At 38.1% G+C, this 23,317-nt stretch overlaps 1 protein-coding gene across 1 annotated transcript; it reads left to right on the forward strand.

The window, feature by feature from the left end:
* The first annotated feature begins 574 nt into the window (after positions 1-574).
* Positions 575-1,105, forward strand: LOC149139424 (DNA-dependent metalloprotease WSS1 homolog 2-like). Its single transcript, XM_089450716.1, has one exon. The coding sequence runs from the start codon at positions 575-577 to the stop codon at positions 1,103-1,105; it is 531 nt and encodes a 176-aa protein (XP_089306842.1).
* Positions 1,106-23,317: the final 22,212 nt, after the last annotated feature.

Here is a 23,317-nt window from a genome sequence, read left to right on the forward strand (position 1 = left end):
TCCTGATTATTGAACCTGATCCCGATGACAGTTAAGAAGGCTATGATGTTGGTAAATTTAAAGCGATTAATTGAACCAGATCTTGATGCCAGCCTCTCAGAACAACCAGACACAGTATATGTCCTTTCTAGGCAATCAAGTGATGTGCAGATAATTGGTTCCATTTCTGTCGGATCAAATCTTAATTATGGAAATCCTATTACAGAATTGCAACACGATATTCTTGGTTGTAGACTGAACAAACCTATTGCAAGTGATTTTGAATCCATGCAGTTTGAACCTAGAACACGAAGATGCAGATTTGAGAAGATTTCAAGAGTCCACAGCTGCTACTTCTGTGCGCCTTCAAGATGCTATTCAAAAGCTCAAGTCTCAGATTCCACCTGTTGAAATTGCCCCTGTTATTAGAACTTTGTTCACTATTCTAAGGAATGTCATGGATCATTTAAATGAAACTAAATCCAGTTGCTTGTGCAAGGCTAATCCTATATTTCAATGATCCATTCCAAAGTATTAAGTTGTTCTACAAAGGAGAAGTCGTTGTTCTTGTGTGTACTGGGGTATAATTGCTATCATGAAGGAGCATCGATGGAGGGTAGGAATTATGACAGAGTTAGCTCCTGTTGGGTATGTAGGGATCAACCCTAAATGTATTCTTGGATTAAATAAGAATCACGGGGAAGAAATATCTCTACGGCTAAGAACAGATGATCTTAATGGATTCAGAAACTATGAGAGCATTAAGAAGACTTTATTGCATGAACTTGCTCACATAGTACACTCAGAACATGATGCAAACCTTTTTGCATTAGACAAACAGTTGAATCAAGAAGCTATTGCCTTGGATTGGACAAAGTCGAGAAGCCAGACATTAAGTGGGTTAAGGCATGAAGCTGATATGGATGAGCTCTTTTCTTCCCACCAAACTTACAACATTAACAAGCTTGGAGGGAATCCTTTACATTCTGTGGTAGATGCTCGTGCTTCTGCAGCAGCTGCAGCACTAAGACACCTTGAAAATTCACCTCCTTGTCATATTGCATCATTTGAAGATACAGCTAAGTCAGCAGAAAGAATTTCCTTAAGGCAGTCACACATCAAGTAAGGTTTTGTTTCAAATTTTGATGATTTTGCTTGGTATAATCTTTCTTGAAGAATCATACATTTCCATTCAGTTTTGAAAGGCCTTGGAGCAGTTGAAAGAATGTTTAAACAACAAAGGGCTCAAATAGCAAAATTTTGGGTTGAAACTGTGATTTTTGGAACAACTCAGCAGTTTCATAGCGCGCTACGAAACTGCTGAAGATGATGACTAAAGCTCAGCAGTTTCGTAGTGCGCTACGAAACTGCTGAAGCTAAACAATCTAATATCAGTCAACCGGTTTTGAAATACAAGCGGGAATTTTGAAAAGGGAATATCTACAAGGGATCATCTGAAGCTATCAACTTTCAACAAGGTCAAGACAGGTGGAGGAAACATGTATTCGAATCCAAACTCTAAAATTTTTGTCATAAAGTGAGCACATTTACTACAGTCCAAGATATGTCAGACAACATGGAAGAGCTTTTGCCTTTACACATAAAAGAGGTTGACAGCACATCAAAGACGTGGCAATCTGTTATATTTTGGATAATCAAAGATAAAGGGCATGGTTCTTTGGATTCGAACATTTTGAGGCAAACCAAAGACCGATAAACAGGGGTAGTTTCCTATGTTTCAGGGCAATGGAGAAGATGTGACATTGAAGACCAGCATGGAGCTTTGAACATTCACCACAGCCAAACTAAAAAGGGACCAGATTTCAAAGAACGAGAATGATTGTAATCAAGGCTATTATAAGCATAATAAGGAGTTAGACTCCTACTTGATTTAGATCTCTAGAAAGTCTAGTTACAATTTGTTACATTTAATAGGCAGTTAAAAGTTGAACAGGTGTCATTAGAAATAGATTTCGAATTCCCTTGAGGTTTGAGGAGGAATCTTAGTCACATAGAAGAACTTTATAAATAGGAGAAAGGGAAATGTAATAGGTTGTTGGAAGTTTATGTAAAAAGCTCTGTTATTAAGCTTATGTAAAAACTATGTTTCTTTTGGTAATACAGTACTGGCTTCTGCTGCTCAAGAATCATAGAGAGTTCAATGTATGTGTTCCTGTTGTTGTCTTTTCATGTTGCCTACAGTATTATGAGTATTTGATTACTTAGAAATCACTTGCAGTGTTCTAATTTCCTTCATATACTCGTAAGTTGTCCTCTTTGTGTTTGGTGTACTATAACTATATTGAAATCTGAATGCCTTGATTTTATTGCAAAGCCAATTCTACTGTTAATGCTAAAGGACATATGACTCCATAAGCCCAATGGATGCTTGTTAATTTTGATTCCACCAGCTTCATTCCTATTTGTTTCACAAAGAGTTAGCCATCTTAATCATAATCGAAAACCTTCAATCCTTTGAGAGAGCCCTCTCAGGCTAAGGAGGCTAAGCCTTAGCTAAAAGATTGGTTTGAAACAGTTACTTGAAGTCTTCCTGGTCTGCAGCCTTCCAGGGCTTGATTTTGAGATAATAGAAACCATGCTTATAACCAACATATAAACAAAATAATAACCATTATAGAACAGCCATCAAATCCACATAATAACAAGTAAAAGACTGATGAAACACAATAGGAAAATAACTCTTATTAACATATGCAAAAACCAATCAAGTCAGGGACTTCCACGTACCACCTGACCATAGATTGAGTTGAACCAAATATTTATTTTAGACATTCACCCCCATGACATATTCCAAGCATGAATGTGGGACTCAAAATAAAAACAACCAGGGCTTCCCAAAGATTAAACCACCTCCACCCTTAGGCTTGACCACAATCTTGCCAAAACTGATCAAGGGATCATTAGGCCCAAAACCAATACATAAAAAACCAGGGCTTCTGGAAGATTAATCCACCTCCAACCTTAGGCTTTACTGCAATATCACCAAAACCAATCAAGGGATTACTAGGCCTAAAACAAGCTTCGATGCCTCATAATTTCTTCACCAATACCTTGAGGAATTTGCATGTCTGCACCCTCAGTATTTATCGCAATCCCGCCAAGATCGGTCAAGGGATTCATAGGCCCTATGGGAATTTTCCCGACACCACATCACCCAGTTCCAAAACCATCTGACAATCCAAATATCAAGCGAATAAAAGAACCGCATCACACCATGGTTATCTGGAAATGGCAAGGCAAGGTTGAGACCAACAGCACACCTCAAAAAATCCATGCCAATGACAACAAGAGAACCAAATACACACATGCATGTACCATGCATTCACAAACCAACTAGGAAATCACAAATGCAACATGTTACCTACAAGTATTCCTGTTGAAGCTGCTTGATCCAAATTTTCCTTACTTTCCTTTTCCTTCTTGTCCTTCCTTTGCTTTCCTTGTTTGTTTTCTCCTCTCAGTGCTCTTCTCTCTCTGAAACCAATTCCAAAGCCAAAATAATAAAATTCTTAGCTAGAAAAAGTTTTGAACTGATCCTCAGAATACTTTTTATCATTGAGGCCTCTATTTTCTTCAATTTTCTCTATTTTTCCTTCGATTTTCCTCTCATGAAAACATGTGACCTTTCATCTCCCTTTTCTCCTATTTTCTTTTATTTTCATAAATAAATTTCAATTAATGCCTCTCTGCCTTTGCCAATGTCTTTGCCAATTTCCCCTTAGCCATAATAAACTGAAATGAATACCCACTAGGAAGTTTTTCCCAACATTCAACTTGGAATATGTGTCCCATGACCTTGGTCTTATTTTTCGTTTATTAACTTTATTACATGAAATTTCAACCCAGGGTCGTTACAGACCCCTCCACCTCAGGGGAACACCATCCTCAATGTTCTATGACACCTATGACCAACAAACCGTTGAAAACCAAAACATACTATCCATGGAGCTTTATAATTTAGCACGATGTAGTATTTATAATGAACAACTTGCTAAAAGGCAAAACCAGCATGACAAACATAGCAACATGACAACCATACCACTTATTGGATCTCTATATCACAACGTATTGTGGTATTTACAATAACAAGCATACATAAATATGTACATATACCAAAACTCATTTGCCTCAACTGGAAAATAATGAAGGATACATAGCCCGCATCTAATCAGCCATCTCCCATGTAGCTTCATCAGACCCAAAGTGCTTTGACTGCACTTTAACTTGCTTGATTGCTCGATTCTGGAGCAGAGTTGTTTCTGCTGCAAAATGCATTGAGGTTCTGGCTGGAATTCTCCTTTTGGCTCCACCTATAATACATACCAATCAATCACATGATCAACATCTTTCACATATATTTTAAGCAATGAAACATGGAAAACATCATGGACTTTCACTGTCGGAGGCAATGCAAGTTTGTAGACCACTAGTCCAATCCTCTCAAGGATCTTGAAAGGCCCACAATATTGAGGTGACAACTTAGCACATGATCCAATCCTCAAGGAGCTCTTCTTGGGCTTGATGTGCAAGTACACATGTTCCCTAACCTGAAACTCCTTAAATTCCCTGTGTTGGTATGCATAACTCTTATGTCTATCATGTGTTGCCTTTAGATTATTCTTGATAACCTGCATTTCTTGTTTCATCTCTGCCAACATCTCTGGTCCTATTAGTACCCTGTTCACTGGATCACTCTAGCTGATGGGAGTATTACAACTTCACCCATAAAGTGCCTCAAACAGACTCATCCTTTGTGGATCCTAATACCCATTGTTATAAGCAAACTCAATAAGTAGTAGATACTCTTCCCACTTCCTTTGTTGATGCATGACATACATTGTCAACATGTCCTTCAGAATCTTGTTGACCCTCTCTGTATATCCATATGTCTACGGATGATAAGTTATATTGAAGGCCAACTTTATACCCAGACTTGCAAATAACTCCTTCCAAAACCTGGAAGTGAACTTGGCATCTTTGTGTGACACAATCTTCTTAGGAATACAATGTAATCTCACTATTTCCCTAATGAAGACTTGTGCTACCTCACTAACTGAATAAGTAGACTTCATTGGAATGAAGTGAGCTACCTTAGTTAACTTGTCAACCACAACCATGATGGAATCATCCCGTCTAGATGTCCTTGGAAAACATGTAATGAATTCCATGGAAATGACCTCCCATTTCCATTCTAAAATCGAAATCAACTATAATAAACCACCTGAATGTTTTCACTCTGCTTTTACCTGTTAACAATCCAAACACCTTGCAACGAACTCATCTACCTCTTTTTTCAGATTCAGCCAATAATATAACTTCTTCACAGCTGTCAATGCCTTATGATATCCCAGACGACCTGAATACGACTTGACATGAAATTCCCTCAAGATAAGCTTCTCGAGCTCATTGTTGTTTGACACATAGATCATGTCCCTAAATCTTACCAAACCATCTGCCGTGAGATGCTAATCCACATCCCAATCACCTGTACCCTATTGTTGTACCTTGTGCTTAAGCTCCTTATACCTCTCATCCTATTGTCCTGCTCTTGTAAATCTATCCCATATGAACTCATAGTTTCTATGTGATTCACCTGCACTCTTCTTCTAAGAGCATCTGCAACCTTGTTCTCCTTTTCCTTAACGTACTTGATCTCGAAGTCAAACTCACTGAGCATGGCCAACCATCTAGCTTGTCTGGCATTCAGATTAGGTTGGTCAAACAAGTATCTTAGCCCACTGTGATCATTCATCAACACAAACCTCCTGCCAAGAAGATAGTGCTGCCACATCTTCAACGCATGAATGGTCGTTGCCAACTCAAGATCACGAGTCACATAATTATGCTCATGCTTATTCAGTTTCCTTGGCTCATAACATACCAACTATCCCTCATGCATCAAGACTCCACCAAGTCCTCTCTTGCAAGCATCTATACATACCACAAACTCTTTATTTAGATCTACAATCTTTAAAACTAGAGCATTTGTAAGCAATTGTTTCAACTACTCAAAATTGGTTGCACATTCCTCTGTACATTCAAATTTATTTCCTTTCCTCTACAAGGATGTAATAGGATATGCAACCTGTGAGAAGTTCTTGATAAACGCCTGTAATAACCTACTAACCCCATGAATGATCTAACCTCATCCACATTTCTAGGAGTTTCCTATTCCATGATAGCTCTGATCTTTTCCGAGTCCACTGTTATGCCTTCCTTGGAAACAACATGTCCCAAGTAATGTACCTCTGTCTGAAAGAAGTTACGCTTACTAAGAATGGCATACAACTGATGCTCTCTTAGAAATCTCAATAATGTTTCTAAGTGCTTGGCATGCTCTTCCTCATTCTTAGAATATATCAATATATCATGAATGAATACAATCATAAACTTTTCCAGATAAGGATGCAACACACTATTCATCAAACACATGAAAGCAGTTGGATCATTAGTCAAATAAAAAGGTACTACAACAAACCCATAATGCCCATACATGGTCCGGAAAGTAGTCTCGTAGATGTCCTCTTCTTTGATATGTACTTGATGATATCTTGATCTCCAATCAATCTTTGAGAACAATATTTCTCCCTTCAATTGGTCAAACAAGTCATCAATCCTTGATAACAGATACATGTTTTTAATGGTTACCTTGTTCAGCTACTTGTAATCAATACACAACCTAAGAGTACCATTCTTCTTCTTCACAAACAATACTGGTGCACCCTAAGGCAACACACTTAGCCTAATGTATCCCTTATCAATCATTTCCTTCAATTGCAACTTCAATTCCACTAGCTCTGGAGTGCTCATCCTATAAGGTTCCTCTGATGTTGGTGTTGCTCATGGTACCAACTCAATAGAAAATTCCACTTCCTTGTGAGGTGGCAACTCTCTGCTGGGAATACATCCTAAAACTGTTGCAAAACCGAATACCTCTTCACTACTTCTGCATTCTCAACATCCTTACCTTTGTCACTATAAATGTGCACTGCAAACAATACACACCCTTTCCTACAATTGTGCTTTGCCTACATAGTTGAAACCATTCTAACTGATGTAGGCTTCTTCTTGCTCTACAAGATTCTCTTCTCTCAATCATCATCTAAGCACTCAATAGCCTTCTCATATCAATCCACCTTAGTCTTGTCAAGGTACAACCAATCCATACCCAAAATCATATTGTACGAACCCAACGGAAACACATGCGTTGATGTAGGCATAACATTCAACTCAAATGCACAACTCTTAAACAATGATGAACTCTTTTCTTAGTACTTGTATCCAACTGCACCAAAAAGGACTCTGCATGCACTTCTTTTCTCAAACCACACTTATCCACCAAGTTAGGGTTAACATAACTACAATTAGATCCAGGGTCAATCAAAATATAAACAACTTGATCACAAATCTTACCCTCCATCTCAATAGTAGCTGCTTGGTGGCCTGCCTGCTTGTTATCAAACGTTGCATAGATCTGAGGAATTCTCTGTCCAACATACCCAACTATCTGTGCCTCTTAAGCACTATAGACCTGAGGCCTACCACCCTGATACGATGATCAATCCTTCTTGAGATGATCCTTGCCACATATCCAACACTGCAACTATCTCCTACCATCACCTCTATTCTGTTGCTCTCCAAGTTGAGGTCCATGTCCCTTCTCTACTGCGTTAAACTTCTTTTAAGGAGTAACATTCTCTTTCTCACCTACATCCTAAGGTCTTATTCGATTCCATGGCCATTTACCTTTAGTCTTGTCATTCCCTTTCCAACCTTGCTTAGATTCTATCTTACACTTCGATTGCTCATAAAAATGCTTTAGCTTTCCAATGGAAATTCACTGATAAATCTCTGAACTTTGGTTTTTGTGTCATTAAGATACAACACATACCTCAAAAAATCCAAGAACTCATTCATGTATTCCTCATTTATCATTGATCCCATCTTCAACTCATACAACTTCTTGGATTTTTCGTCATAGTACTTCTCTAAAAAATACTTCTTCCTGAAGAGTTTCTTGAATTCATGCCAACTCATCTCCTCTATCCTAATGTCTCTAACACACTTCACATATTCCCACCAGATGTTCACTTTCCCTTTGAGACTAAAAATAGCCATCATGGCCTTCACGTTCTCTTTGTAATCATGCAACTCAAATAACTTATTTATCCCAAGTACCCATGCCTCTACATCTTCTAGTTTCTTGAGCTCTCCATCGAATGTAGGTGGCTTGGCTTTCTTGAACTCAACCAACAAGTATCCCCTCTCACTCCTCTTATAAGGATGATAGCGATGATGACCATGATACTTGTATGAACCATAACTAGATTAGAACCCATATCCATTTCCTCTCCTATAAGGTGTATCCAGGAACCTGCCATCTCTGACTATGTCATCCCTATCTGACCTACTGCCATATGCCCCATTAGTCTTGTCCTCCTGTCCATAACTGATATGCGGTTGTCCCTGTCTCTGAAAGCATTGGCATCTAATTGTTTCTCCTTTGCCCTAACAAGTCTTTCCTGTGACTGAATGATCCTCTCATTATCTGCTTTGCAACTTCATATTTATGCCTTTAAACTTCTCAAGGTATCTGCTATGTTAAGAGAGTACCTATCTCTTTGATGCTCATCTGATCTATAAGGAGAGTCTCATGAACTATAATCCACCATTTTTCTCTTCATCTTTGATCCTCTTCCATGTCAAATAAACCAAACATAAACATAATAAACATACCTCAGTGAAGTTCAAGGGAGGTTATCTCGTCTGCAAAATCAGTGCAAATTAATACGATACATGTATATACATTGTTATGTGGAAAATTCACTTTTGCGGACAAAAATGAACTCCCTAGATATAGTGGTCTAATCTAGAACAAAATAGGAAAAAAATATCTAAGTTTTCCTTAGAGAGATTAGAATACAGAAAATAGACCTACATGGAATCGGTAGTAAGTCATCCTCTTCTCTTTGCTTGTAAGCTCCAATCCTAGCTCCACACATTATAAATGGAACCTACAACAATGACTAAAACAAGCAAAGTAACTACAATACCCACATAGCATAATCCAATATCTCTATTCAATGAGTCAACATGGCATTGAAATACATCAAAATCAACATGACACAAGTATAGGAAAACATAGTGCTTTTTGTATTAATAAATAAAGGAGAGAGTTACAACCATATATAGAAGATGACTTTGTAGATGTCTCCCTCAATTGTCTTGTCCTTCCTTGCTACAAAGCAAACCTTCACACTCAACCCTAATGCAAATGGATGACGATTCCTTAAGATCAAAGCAGCAACATGAGGGCACCGTCAATCTCCAAAAGCCAACCCATACTCCATGGGAGGTAGTAAATTTATAGGTTAAACATGGTAGTTTAGGATTTACCAATATATGCTTGAGATCCACTTATGGGGGAGACTAATCTCAAGGGATAAGAGATAAGATCATTAGAGAAGGATCAGATAGGAATTTGAGATCTCTATCCATGGTAAATGGTTAAAACCACTTTAGAAGCTTCTGGAAGAAGAAGATTCAAAAATATTTTTTAATTTTCCCAAAATTCTAGAATCAGTGCACCTATGGAATGTAGCAACATGTGTTGGTCAACACTGATACTCAGTTATGCAACCTGCACCCAATGCAGGTGGACAAGCATGCAGAATGCGTTGGGGCTAAAAACATGGTTTTTGAGTAGATAAACCCAGAAACTCAGACTTTTTGGAGAGATGATGCTTAGGGCTTTGCAAAGGGATTATGACAAAGTGTTCAAGGATGTTGATTGATCCAGTTTTCAGGCCTTTTGGGATGATGTGACAAAATGGCTTGTAACATACATAATCATATCAATATACTGATATCATGCATGATAATACTAACTACATACAATGACCTCATGCACAACAACTATAACCATGACAATGCATTCATAACAACCACATAGACACTGACATGCATACAAGACAAACACATTTTGCCTATCTAGTCCAAGTATTGAACCATGCTCTGGTACCACTCTGTAACCATCCCTCCCACATTTACCCACTTTCATTGGCCTGCTGAGGTAAACATGAGTTGAGGGCTACTATGACATGACCCTACTTCTTAGGTCCCATTAAGGAAATTGGGCTAACTATTGATGACAAAATGACATTTCATAACATCCTACAGGGACTACAGGACACTTAGAGGCTGAGAAACCATCCCAGGTGGTCAAATGCTGAGTTAGACCCCTCCTTCTCTACCTGGGGCCCTCAACCATACCCACAACAAGTCCTCCATGTGTTTGGGAGCCTCCGACCGCATGCACAAGCTTACATTCATGTGGTTGCAACCTAATATTTCTAGTTAGGAGTATGCGGTCCCGAGATTTAAGCCTAGATTCCAGGTCAACCTTCATGGCTATCTGGAAATGGCAAGGCAAGGCTGAAACCACTGTCACACCTGGAAAAACCCATGCCAATGACAACAAGAGAACCAAATACACACATGCATGTACCATGCATTCACAAACCAGCTAGGAAATCACACATGCAACCTGTTACCTGCAAGTATTCCTATTGAAGTTGCTTGATCCAAATTTTCCTTGCTTGTCCCTTGCTTTCCTTTGCCTTCTTTTCCTTCCTTTGCTTTCCTTGCTTATTTTCTCCTCTTGTTGTTCTTCTCTCTCTGAAAACCAATTCCAAAGCCAAACTAACAAAAAGCTTAACCAACAAAAGATGTGAACTGATCCTCAGAAGCCTTTTTATCACTGAGGCCTCTATTTTCTTCAACTTTCTTTATTTTTCCTTCAATTTTCCTCTCATGCAAACATGTGACCTTTAATCTCCATTTTCTCATATTTTCCTTCATTTTCATAAATAAAATTCCAACTAATACCTCTTTGCCTTTGTCAATGCATTTACCAATTTACCCTTAGCCATAATAAACTGAAATGAACACCCACTAGGATGTTTTGCCCAACATTCAACTTGGAATACGTGTCCCATGACCTTGGTATTATTTTGCCTTTATTAACTTTATTACATGAACTTTTAACTCGAGGTTGTTACACACAACAAGTGATAGCTCATAAGAAGAAGAAGATCAAAGCCATGCAGGTAATTTCAGACCTCACTTGTTTGATAAGAAGACATCCAAGGATATGTTTGAAGTATTGGTAAATCTCTACCAAAGCGAGAACATAAACAAGAAGATTTTATTAACGAACAAGCCCATATCTATGTAGATGTCTAGATTAGATTCAGTTATCATTTACCTCATGAATTTCACTCAAATCCATGATCAACTTGCAATAGTTGGGGTGAAGGTAACCAATGTAGAATTAGTAAATACAACACTGAATGGATTCTCAATGCCTTGGGAACTGTTTTTCAAGGGTACTTGTGCGCAAGATAAATTTCCAACTTTTGAGAGGATTTGGGATGGTTATGTCCAAGAAGAGACTTGGGAGGAACCTAAAGCCAACAAGTAGAAAGGACACAAGAACATGTCCCTTGTCAGTCAGACATGGAACGAAGAAGGAAAGGGTTATTGTAAAGGAAAGAGTAAAGAGTCAACCTCACAACCAAGGAAGAAGAAAGTTGAGTAAAATCAAATATTTCATATGTCACGAGCATGATCACTATGCATCACAGTGTCAATAGAGAAGAAGGGTAGAGGGAAGTCGTAGTAGTAGGAAGTAATAACTTTAGCAAAAACTCAGATGAGTGAGTTTTTTGCAAAATTTGAGAAGGATTTCTCATTTTTTCTTGTGTTTCTACCAACACGGTTTCCAAGAGTGCATGATATGTGGACAATGGTGTATCACCATATCACGTCAACACAACAATTTTTAATAGTTTGACAGAGTAAGACTTAGGAGTACACGTGGAGCTTGGTAGTGATGCCTAGTATGCACTAAAAGGAGTTGGGAAAATTTTGTTTTAGATTGAGCCATGTAGCTTGTTGAAAGTGAAGGACGTGTATTGTGTTCCAAGGCTCAAGAACCACATGTTTTTAGTCACAGACATGGAAAAGAAAGGTTTTATCACAGAGTCCCAAAAAGGGTAAGCACTTATTACCAGAAGGATCTAACCCTAAGAAGCCAAGTCTAGAGAGGGGCAATTTATATAGATTACAAGGTGATCTTGTTCAAGCCTTAGTTAATAATAGTGACAACCTATGTGAGTTGTGACATAGGAGAATGGGGCACCTACATTACAGAGAGATTCCAATTCTAAGGGAGATTATCTTTGGTCTTCCATAATTTAGTATTGAGAAGTAGAGTGTGTGTAAAGGGTGTATGCATGGCAATAATGCCAAGGTTACTTTCCCAAGTGAAAAGTCCAGATCTAAGGAGATTTTAGATATGATACATTCAAATGTCTGTGGACCAATGTTAGTATAATTAGGACAGGGAGGCATGTATTACATGTATGTTATCAATGACTTCTATAGGAAGCAATGGATCTACTTCATGAAGACCAAGGATGATGTCTTTAGTTTAATTCAAGAGTTCAAGACTCTTTTGGAGAACCAAATAAGGAAGAAGATCAAGGTCCTAAGGTTAGATAATGGGGGTGAGTATATCTTTAATGACTTCAAGGATTTTTGCAAAGAGATAAAATTAAGAGGGAGCTTACAATTTATAACAACGCACAAATGAATGTGGTTGTGGATAGAAAGAATATGTCAATAATAGGGGCCTTTGAGGACATGATCCATGATTAAGGTTTGCCAATGTTTCTTTGTGTAGAAACATGTAACATGAGTGTCTAGATCCATAGTATAATTCCTCACAAGATCCTGGGGAAACACCAAATGAAGCATTCACTGGTGTGAACCCATAGGTGAGCCATATACTATCTCTAGTTTTCCATTGTATATACATGTATCAAGATGAATCTCTCCAGCATAAAGGGCATGTGTTGTGGGATATAGTGAAACTTTAGAGCTTACATGATCTCCATTCTAGCACAATGGAGGACTGGGGTGAGTTAGGATGTGAATTTCAAGGAGAACCTTGCATTTAGGAAGTCAAATGAGACCCTACTAGTGACCGAGGAAAATGAGTAAAAAGCTTTGAAGGTTGAGTCTAGGTCAACAAATTATAGTTCTGGAAGTCAAACTTTAGATGAGAAGGAGGAGATATCAACTCCTTCTAGTTATATTAAGAGACCTCAATGGTTCATGTTAACATTAAGAGATGCTCAGGAATATGTGGAGCATCCTCGGAGTGCATCATGGGAGAGAAAGCCTTTGAAGAATTTTCTACAATATATGGCACTAATAAGTAGTATCATTGAAGAAGCAATAGACCAATGGTTTTGGACAAATGCCATGGTGATCAATGATGTGTGGGACATTATGCCAAGAATGGAGGGAAAGCCAATCCTAGGTGTCTCTTCAAGAAGTTCCTTCCTTGCTTAAGAGGGAATGTTGATGTTTGTAGTATTAGACAATAACTTTTGCATAGGTGTGGTGTGAGATCTATGGAAGTCATCCAAAAAATTCCTTCATATTTTGTAATTCATTTTTAATTAAATTATTAAAATGAAGAGTTTGTTATTAGTGAGTTGATTAATATGTAATAAAATATAAGATATTTACATTATTGATTTAAAGGTAATCTCCATGATTGATTTGGATTTAATCTCAACTATCAATTTCAATGAGAGATTCGGGTTATGGAGACTTGGTCATCAACTCAACGTTATAAAATGAAGACAAAATGAGAAAAAAAAGACACAAAGGGTATTAGAAAAAATAAAGAGAGAGAGTGATAAAGGATTTTCACTTGGTGTGCAAGTCCAAAAGAGAAAATTAGAAACAATGTGAGCAACTGAGGGAGATTAACTCTCATAAATTAAAAGGGCCATACATAGTAGGTATAGACACTTTAGGAGGTTGTATAACCCAATAAAAGACAAGGGTAACAATATAAATTTTTGGAATAGATTTTAGCAATAAGAGGAGGGTTTTCATAACAGGTTTTTGTTGGAAATTGGGTAGCTCAAAAGGTATTTATGAGTGGTGAAAACCCACCAAAAGTTAGTTGTTTGGGAAAATTACCCAAGTGGTTGGGGTTTTGACCCAAAGTTATGGGTTTGAGACCCAAGTTAATTAATTTTTTAATCTAATTTTTTGTTGAGTGATAAAATAGGGGTTTTTTGAAGATAAGGAAACCCCCCGAGATCACTCAGACCAGAAAAAAAAAAAAAAGAGGCCTACACACACAAATGAAGAAGGACTTTCACTTGTTGATAGAGGGAGGCTAAAGGATCTAGCCACAAATATTCCTTGGAGGATTTGTAGTGGCAAGGAGGGCAAATTTTGGTCAATTAAAGGAGTCGTTGCCAAAAGGGAGAAGGATATCGAGTGGAAGGTTAGATTTGTAAGAAGAAAGTTTGATGTGAGTGTTAGAAAGTCATATCTGAGTGTTGGAAAGTTAGATCTGCAAGAAGAAAGTCATATCCAATGATTCGGATCTTGGGGGGAGGCCCCCAAAGATCTAAAAAATTGAAATGGATCTTGGGGGGGTGAGGCCCCCAAGGTCTAAAAAATTGAAATCCTAGAAGAAAATAAGAGACATGCATTAAACAAAACCACCAAGAAAATGTTTATTAAAATAGAGAATAATTGTAAAAACTACATTGTGGTGGACAATATGTCCTTTTACAAAATGCGACTTGTTACTTATAGTCTTTTTTTAGTTATAATACCACAGGTAAATTCCATGGGTGGGTAGATACCATGGGTGATTGAATACCATGGGTGGATCTCACTTACAATACCATGGGTGAATGAATACCATGGGTGGATGCCACTTACAATACCATGGGTGGATAAATACCTTGGGTGGATGTCGTTTACAATACCATGGTATTCCATGAGTGGATAAATACCATGGGTGGATGTCAATTTCCATTCGGACCATTCCTCCCTCCTTAAGAAGAAATGGTCCCCATTGCGTGAAGTTCCCTCCTAAAAAGCCTTTGTTGAATATGAAGAGCCATTGAAGAGAAGAGTTTTGTGTGGTTAATCCATAACCGTGGTGAACGAAGATCCGAGGATAAAGATACCCTGTAATATTTGTGAGCAATTGCGATACTAACAATGTGTGGCCTAGCAAATGGAATTCGACGAAGTGTGGGTTTGTGGATGACCCATAACCATTACAAACGAAGATCTGAGGATAGAGATACCATATAATGCTTGTGACCAACTGTGATACTAACAGTGTGCGGCCTAGCAAATGGACTTTGATGACAAGGATTTTGTGTAGTTGGCCCATAAATGTGATGCTAACTGTTGATGAAGTAGTAGGTGTCTACATAGTCTGGGGTAGGAGGGCACATCTCTAAAGAACCCAAGTCGAATGCTTCTATGCTAAAACTGATGAATGTGAAGTAGGTGCCTCCTAAAGTGGGGTGGGAGGGCATGTCTCCAAAGGGAACCTGCTCCGAATTGTGCTCCATATATAAAAACTAATTTAAAATGGGCATAATTGGGTCAATATAACTCAGATTCGCGCTGCAACTGTCCCGTCGTCACAAAAGTTCTGAAAAAAATAGTTGATTTTAATTCAAAGACATCTCCCTCATCCGAACTTCGATTCGGCCAATTTTTTTTGTTGAAATAGGGTGATTTTTCAAGAGGAGCTCATATCTACAATCATTTTTCTGAAAATATACAAAAAATGATAGGAGACCCACTGTCCACGAATTGTCGATTTGGCTGTTTTTTTTTTGAATTTGGGTATTTTTCCGTAAGGAATCCAGATTTGTTAGTTTTTTTTGTAAATTTTGAACCAAAACTTTCAAATCTGATCTAAAAACTCACCGCCCAAAAAATTCTTGCCCAAAAAAAAAAATTAAAAATAAAAAATAAAAATCTTCCCGCTTTGCTCAAGAAAGTGCTTTGTGGAGGTTGTAACATGTGCACAAAGTTTGTTGAAGATTGCTGCAAAACTTTGAAACTAAAATATACATCAAACCCTTAGTCCCATGGAGTCATATCTTGAATCCGATACCATTGATTCAGGTATTAGGGTGAGGCCCCCAAGATCTAAAAAATTGAAATGCCAGAGGAAAATAGGAGAAAATACATTAAACAAAACCACCAAGAAACTTTTATTAAAATAGAGAATAACTATAAAAGCTACATTGTGGTGGACAATATGTCCTTTTACAAAATGTGATTTGTTACTTATAGTCCTTTTTAGTTATAATACCACAGGTAAATTCCATGGGTGGGTAGATACCATGGGTGATTGAATACCATGGGTGGATCTCACTTACAATACCATGGGTGGATGCCACTTACAATACCATGGGTAAATTCCATGGGTGGATAAATACCTTGGGTGGATGAATACCATGGGTGGATGCCACTTACAATACCATGGGTATATTCCATGCGTGGATAAATAACATGGGTCGATTAATACCATGGGTGGATGCCAATTTCCATTCGGATCATCTGAGTACTGGAAGGTCAAATCTACAAGAAGAAAGTTAGATTTGAGTGTTGGAAGATCAGTTTTGTAAGAAAAAAGTTAGATTTGAGTGTTGGAGGGTCAAATATGTGATCTGAAGAAGTAGATCTAGTAGATCGAGAAGCTATAGCGTGATTGTAGAGGGATTGGTTTCCATGGACAACAAATATCCAAGGACCTTAAGATGAAGGCACTAACTCAGGTATGCATTTGATTTATGTATAAATTGCAAGAAATTTGCTACTGTTAATGAAATTGAACTGAAATCAAGAGACATAAATTTCTTCTACTATTTCGCAGAAAGGAAAACACATGATAGAAACAAAAGCAATAACATGCAACCATCAAAACGCAAGGAACACAATGGTTTTATAGGGGAACCCAACTAGGAAAACCCCCTCCATTGCTTTGCATAATTGAGATGAGAATATTTATCAATTACAATGTCTAGCTTCAATCCTAAAGCACACCCTGCATTGCAATTTTGATCTTCATCTCACTAACCTACTATGACCAACACTTAACCAATTCAAGCCTCAACCAACCTCCTATTTCCTTGCGTAATCCTCGAGAATTAAGCTCCTAAATAATAGGGAAATTCCCTATTTCCTCGCGAAAATCTAAGGGGAATTGATCACCTGCTTAGTGCAAAAGTATTGTACACTAAACAATATATAATTATAAATACAAATGTGCCCTTTCCATCCATTCAACTAGGAATTCGAATTCTATGCATAACTGGGTCTATTTTTTGTTGATTGACTAGTTAACAGAGAGATCAATGAGTTAACAATAGTCATAACTACTCAATTGACCTTCAACTATCTCAACTAATGACTAGAGCCCAGTTAACTAAGTTCAACTAACAATAAATCAACTAGATTGCTAAATATTAGCAATCAATACATGCACAACTCTACTTCTAGCCTACAAACTCGAATTTATTGACTTAACTAGTAGACAAGGTCATATCACTCTAGCTTACTGCAATCCACATCATCCTGCTGATGTGGAAAATCAAATTTCCCCAGTTGACTAAGGCACAAGTCAAATGAAGTCATTTCTTGCGACAATCCAACACTCCTTCTTAACAAGAAAAGGGTTCTGCACAACCCCAATCTAGCTCCTATGTAATGTACTTTAACACAAATAACACTACCTCTCACTGTTGTTGTTGCTATTGCAACAACTGCAATTGAGAAGCATCCAGAATACAAAATCAATTGTGTCTCTGAGTTGTAACTATCTCCTAAGCATCTGACTACTACTAGTCTTTGGACTGTCTACAGGGAAATTTGCATTGTTGCTGACTCTGCTACCGAGCCTCCTACTTTGCTATCAACACTACTATGCACTTGTTAATATCTAAATGCACCAACTGACACTAATCCTCTTACTACTAAATATTATGGGCCCCTGTAGGAAGGTAATGATCCACGAGGAAAGTATACTACAAATGATACTGCTCTCTTATGGACCCTTTCCAAATCTTTGCAACTCTGAGACTAAGGCTCTACATCGTCCCACCTCACTCCTGGAGTGTGGCTGCATGAATGGCCAAATATACATCTAGATTGTAGATATTTTAACTCGAACACCAATTTGTTTTATTTTTCTAGCAACAACATGCTTCGAAAAAGCCTTCCCTTTATTGAATAACACGTAATATCCATGGTCTTCAAGAGCAACTACAGAAACTGGATTTTTCTTCAGACCATGCACATACATTACATCCTTTAGGTGAACATGGGAGCCTGACTCCCTCTTAAAGGTGTCAGTACCAATCACTTTGGTACTATACCTTCCATCATCTCCAAGTTCTATGTGTAATTGTAAGTCCTTCTCCTCTAGGTTGTTGAAGAACTCCTTATTTCCTGTCATATGATACGAAGCACCAGAGTCTAGGTACCACTCACTCCCTTTTACTGTGTTTTCTATGTAAGAAATGATGGTGAAATCCAACCTGAATTGTGATGCAAGAGCATCTCCTCTTACTCATGTTGCAGGCTCCTTACTTATTTTCTTATGTGGACACTTGGCTACATAGTGTCTATATTCATGGCAGTGAAAACATTTGATTTTGTCGAGGTCCTTCTTCTTGCCATTGTTCTGGTTGGATTCACCTCACCTTGGGCCTTCTTTCCTTTGCAAACTTAGCACAATCTTCTTCCTCATCTACAATGGATGTGACACCATCTATAATGTTTCTTCTGATCTCCTCCTGTACCAAATCAGGCTGAAGTCTCTCCCAATTTGTAGCTTGTCTCTTCCATTAACTGAATCTTGATAGCTATGTTAGGATTTCATAAGGCCAAGGAGTGCTAAGCTCACAAGCTCAGATGGTGGCACAGTCTCTCCAACTCCTCCAAGTTCATCTTTGACTTGAGTGAATCTGGATAGGTACTCAATAATGGTTTCATTTTTCTACATTCAAATGCTCATGAGTTTATCTCTCAATGTCAATTTCCTGGCATCCTTGTTGCTCTGGAATAGATCTTTGAGAGTTTTCCACATTGCAAAAAGAGTTTCCTTTCCATGCAAGTTCGAAACCACGTGATCTTTGAAACCCTCCTGAATAATCCTCCTGGATTTTTTTGTGTCTTTCTTCCACTAAGAAAGTTCTTGTGAATCTAATGTTGTTGGTTTTGGAATATCAGTTTGTGTGTATTCTGATACTCCATTGTCATCCAGGACAACTTCCATCCTGTCTTTCCAAGCACGAAAATTCGAGGTGCCCTCCAATGCATACTCAAACCTCAATCCATTGAAGGACATTTTTCATGCACTGAAGAGAATCTACACCAAAAACTTTGTAAATCGAAATTTCTCTAAGAGAAGATCTCTAACAAGCTTCCTATGTAGTCTTTCGAAGCTTTGATACCATGTAGAAATTGCAAGAAATTTGCTACTATTAATGAAATCGAACTAAAACAAAGAGACAAAAAAATATTCTACTATTATGTGGAAAGGGAAACAAACAAATGCAATAACATGCAACCATCAAAACACAAGGAACACAACTAGGAGAAACCCCTCTACTGCTTTGCATTAATTCAAATGAGAATATGGATCAATTATAATGTCTTGCTTCAATCTCGAAGCACACCCTGCACTGCAATTCTGATCTCTTGCTCACTAACCAACACTTAGCCAATTCAATCCTCATCCAACCTCCTATTACCTTGCACAATCCTCGAGGAATTAAACTCTTAACTAATAAGGAAATCCCCCATTTCCTTGCGGAAATCTAAGGGCAATTGATCACCTTCTCAGTGCAAATGCATTGTACACTCAACAATATACAATTATAAATACAAATGTGCCTTTTCCATCCACTCAACTAGGCAATTCGAATTCCATGCATGACTGTGTCTATTTTTAGCTAATTGACTAGTTAACTGAGATATCAATGAGTTAATAACAGTCATAACTACTCAACTGACCTTCAATTGACTCAACTAATGAATAGAGCTTAGTTAACTAAGTTCAACTAACAATAACTCAACTATATTGCTAAATATTAGCAATCAATACATGCACAACTATACTTCTGGCCTACAAACTCGAATTTACTGACTTAACTAGTAGACAAGGCCATGTCACTCTAGCTAACTACAATCCAAGTCATCCTGTTGATGTGGAAAATCAAATTTCTCCATTTGACTACGACATAAGTCAAATGAAGCCTTTTCTTACTACAATCTAACAATTTATTGAGCAGATTGAAGATCTAAAAGATCAAGTCTCAGGCCCTAGATCAGTCAAATGATAGACTATGTATGTCATTGTATACTAGTTTTTATCAGGGTTTATGAAGAGCCATGATCCCTGGTATGAGAGCCTTAGTGTTTTCTTATTGATGGATCAATGAGAAAAAAGTTTTGGGCTCATATATTCTTGTGTACTATTCTTGATTTCACTATTGTTATATTTCCACTATGCAATGTGCTTTTAGTTTGGTACCTTCAATGTGTTTATGATCAAGTCTAGACATAGACCAAATCTAGTGTATAAGGGAATTTCAACATGTTATCAAAGCTACTTTGGCGAGCATGTGGGTTTGAGTGTGCATGGGAAATAGCTTGAGATGGAGTTGTCAAACTCCTAGACATGGAGCGGAAGGTTCAACAGAGAAGGTGCTTTAGCATGGACAAGGTAGTTTCATGTGAATGACAGGTTGATCGTGAGATTGTATCTATGTTGGGTTGTAAAGTTACACATCTAGTAGTGGATCGATGTGCACATGAGTTATTTGACCTAGGAGGACGAAGACTCATGCGAAGATTGAGTTGTGGTGGTCTAGAGTGGAATAGACCCAGTGTTCAATCGTAACTCAAGATTGACTTTGGAAGACACAATTTCAATAGCAACACTTTCTGAAAGGGAAATCAAGGTGAGACAATGGAGGTTGTGTAGGTTCAGAGGGAGTCTAACTTCAGAGGGAGGCCACAAAGGAATGTTAGTCACCCAATGGAAGTTTGAATCTTTAGGTTCAAGTAAGAGAGAGGATTTTTCATCCCATGCAATGACAATCATGAACCTTGTGAGAACACTCATTGTAATGCAAGGAGAAGTCATGTTGCCTGCAAGGAAAATCATGCACCATGCAAGATAAAACTTGGCCATGTAGAAAAGAAGACGTAGCACATGCGAGGACATACATGGTCTTGGAAAGAAAAGTAACGACTCATGCGAGGACAATCATGGGTATGCAAGGAAAGTCACAGAACTAGAGATTTCAAGGTATGATGGAAATACCTTCCTCACTAAGAGGGAGTGTTGGAAATTGGGTAGCTCGGAAGGTATTTCCGAGTGGTGAAAACCCACCAAATGCTAGTTGGTTGTTAAAAGTACCCAAGTGGTTGGGGTTTTGACCCAAAGTTGTGGGTTTGAGACCCAAGTTAATTAATTGTTTAATCTAATTTGCTATTAAGTGGTAAAACATGGGTTTCTTGATGGATAAGGGAAACCTCCAAGATTACTCATTCAAAAGTATAAATAAGAGGCCAAAGGAAAGGCCTACACACACAAGTGGAGAAGGAATTTCACTTGTGGAGAGAGGGAGGCTAACAGACCTAACAGTTGATCTGTCTTAGAGGAGCTACAGTAGTAAGGAGGCCAAGTTTCTGCATGATCTGGTCAACTAAAGGAGTTGTTGCCAAAAGGGATAAGGAGATCAAGAGGAAGGTCAAATATGCAAGAAGAAAGTTAGATCTAAGTGTTGGAAGGTCATATTTGTAAGAATAAAGTCAGATTTGAGTGATGGAAGGTCAAGTCTGCAAGAAGAAAGTCAAATATGAGTGTTGGAAGGTCAAATATGCAAGAAGAAAGTAAGATCTAAGTGCTAGAAGATCATATTTACAAGAATAAAGTCATATCTAAGTGATGGAAGGTCAGATCTACAAGAAGAAACTTAGACCTTAGTGTTGGAAGGTCATATCACAAGAAGAAAGTTAGATCTGCGTGTTGAAGGGTCAAATCTACAAGAAGAAAGTTAGATATGCGATCTGAAGAAGCAAATCTAGCAGATTGAGAAGTTGTAGCATGATTGCAGAAGGATTGGTTGCCAAGGATAACAATAATCCAAGGACCTTGAGTTGAAGGCACTAGCTCAGGTATGCATTTGATTTATTGGGCATATTGAAGATCTAAAGGATTAGATCTCAAGCCCTAGACCAGTCAAAGGAAAAACTATGTATTTCACTGTATACTATGTATATTAGTTTTTATAAGGATTTGTGAAGGGTCATGATCCCTGGTATGAGAGCCCTAATGTTTTCTTATTGATGGACAAATGAGAAACAAGATTTGGGCTCATATATTATCATGCACTATTCTTGATTTCACTACTACTATATTCCCATTGTGCAAAGTTCTTTTAGATGGGTAGCTTCAGTGTCTTTATGATCAAGTCTAGACATAAACCATATCTGGGGTACAAGGTAATTTCAACATGGTATCATAACTACTTTGAAGAGCACGTGGATTAGAGTCTCTAAAGGAAGCAAATTAAGATGGAGTTGTGAAACTACTAGACACGAAGCAGAAGGTTCAATAGAGAAAGTGCTTTAGCATGGACGAGGTAGCTTTATGTGAATGGTAGGTTATTCGTGAGATTGTATCTTTGTTGGGTTGTAGAGTTTCACATTCGACAATGGAGCCATGTGCACATGAGGTATTTGACCCAAGAGGGTGAGGAATCGCGTACGGATTGATTGCAGTGGTCTAGAGTGGAATAGACCTAGTTTTTTACCACAACACAAGATTGACTTCAAAAGGATACAAGTTCAACAACAACACTTTCTAGGAGGGAAAGTAAAGTGAGCCAATGGAGGTTATGTAGGCTAAGAGGGAGTCTAACTTCAAAAGGATACTGTAAAGGAATGTCAATCGCCAATTGGAAGTTTGAAAATTCATGTCCAAGTAAGATAGAGGAGTTTTCAGCCCACACAAGGACAGTCGTGGAGCATGTGAGAACACTCATAGTGGTGCAAGGAAAATTCATGTTGCATGCAAGGACAATCATGCACCATGCAAGATAATGCTTCGCTAAGTACAAAAGAATATGTGGCACATGTGAGAACAAACATGTCCATGCAAAGGAAAGTCATGACTCATGCGAGGACAATCATGCGTATGCAAGGAAAGTCATGGAGTTGTAGATTTCAAGGTCTAATGGAAATACTTTCCTCACTAAGAGGGAGTGTTGGAAATTGGGTAGCTTAGAAGGTATTTTAGAGTGGTGAAAACCTACCAAAAGTTAGTTGGTTGGGAAAAGCACCCAAGTGGTTGGGGTTTTGACCCAAAGTTGTGGGCTTGATGCCCAAGTTA

The sequence above is a fragment of the Pinus tabuliformis genome, chromosome X (genome assembly GCF_031772625.1).
Source record: "Pinus tabuliformis cultivar Carrire ecotype Pingquan chromosome X, CPIR1, whole genome shotgun sequence".
Taxonomy (NCBI): Eukaryota; Viridiplantae; Streptophyta; class Pinopsida; order Pinales; family Pinaceae; genus Pinus; species Pinus tabuliformis.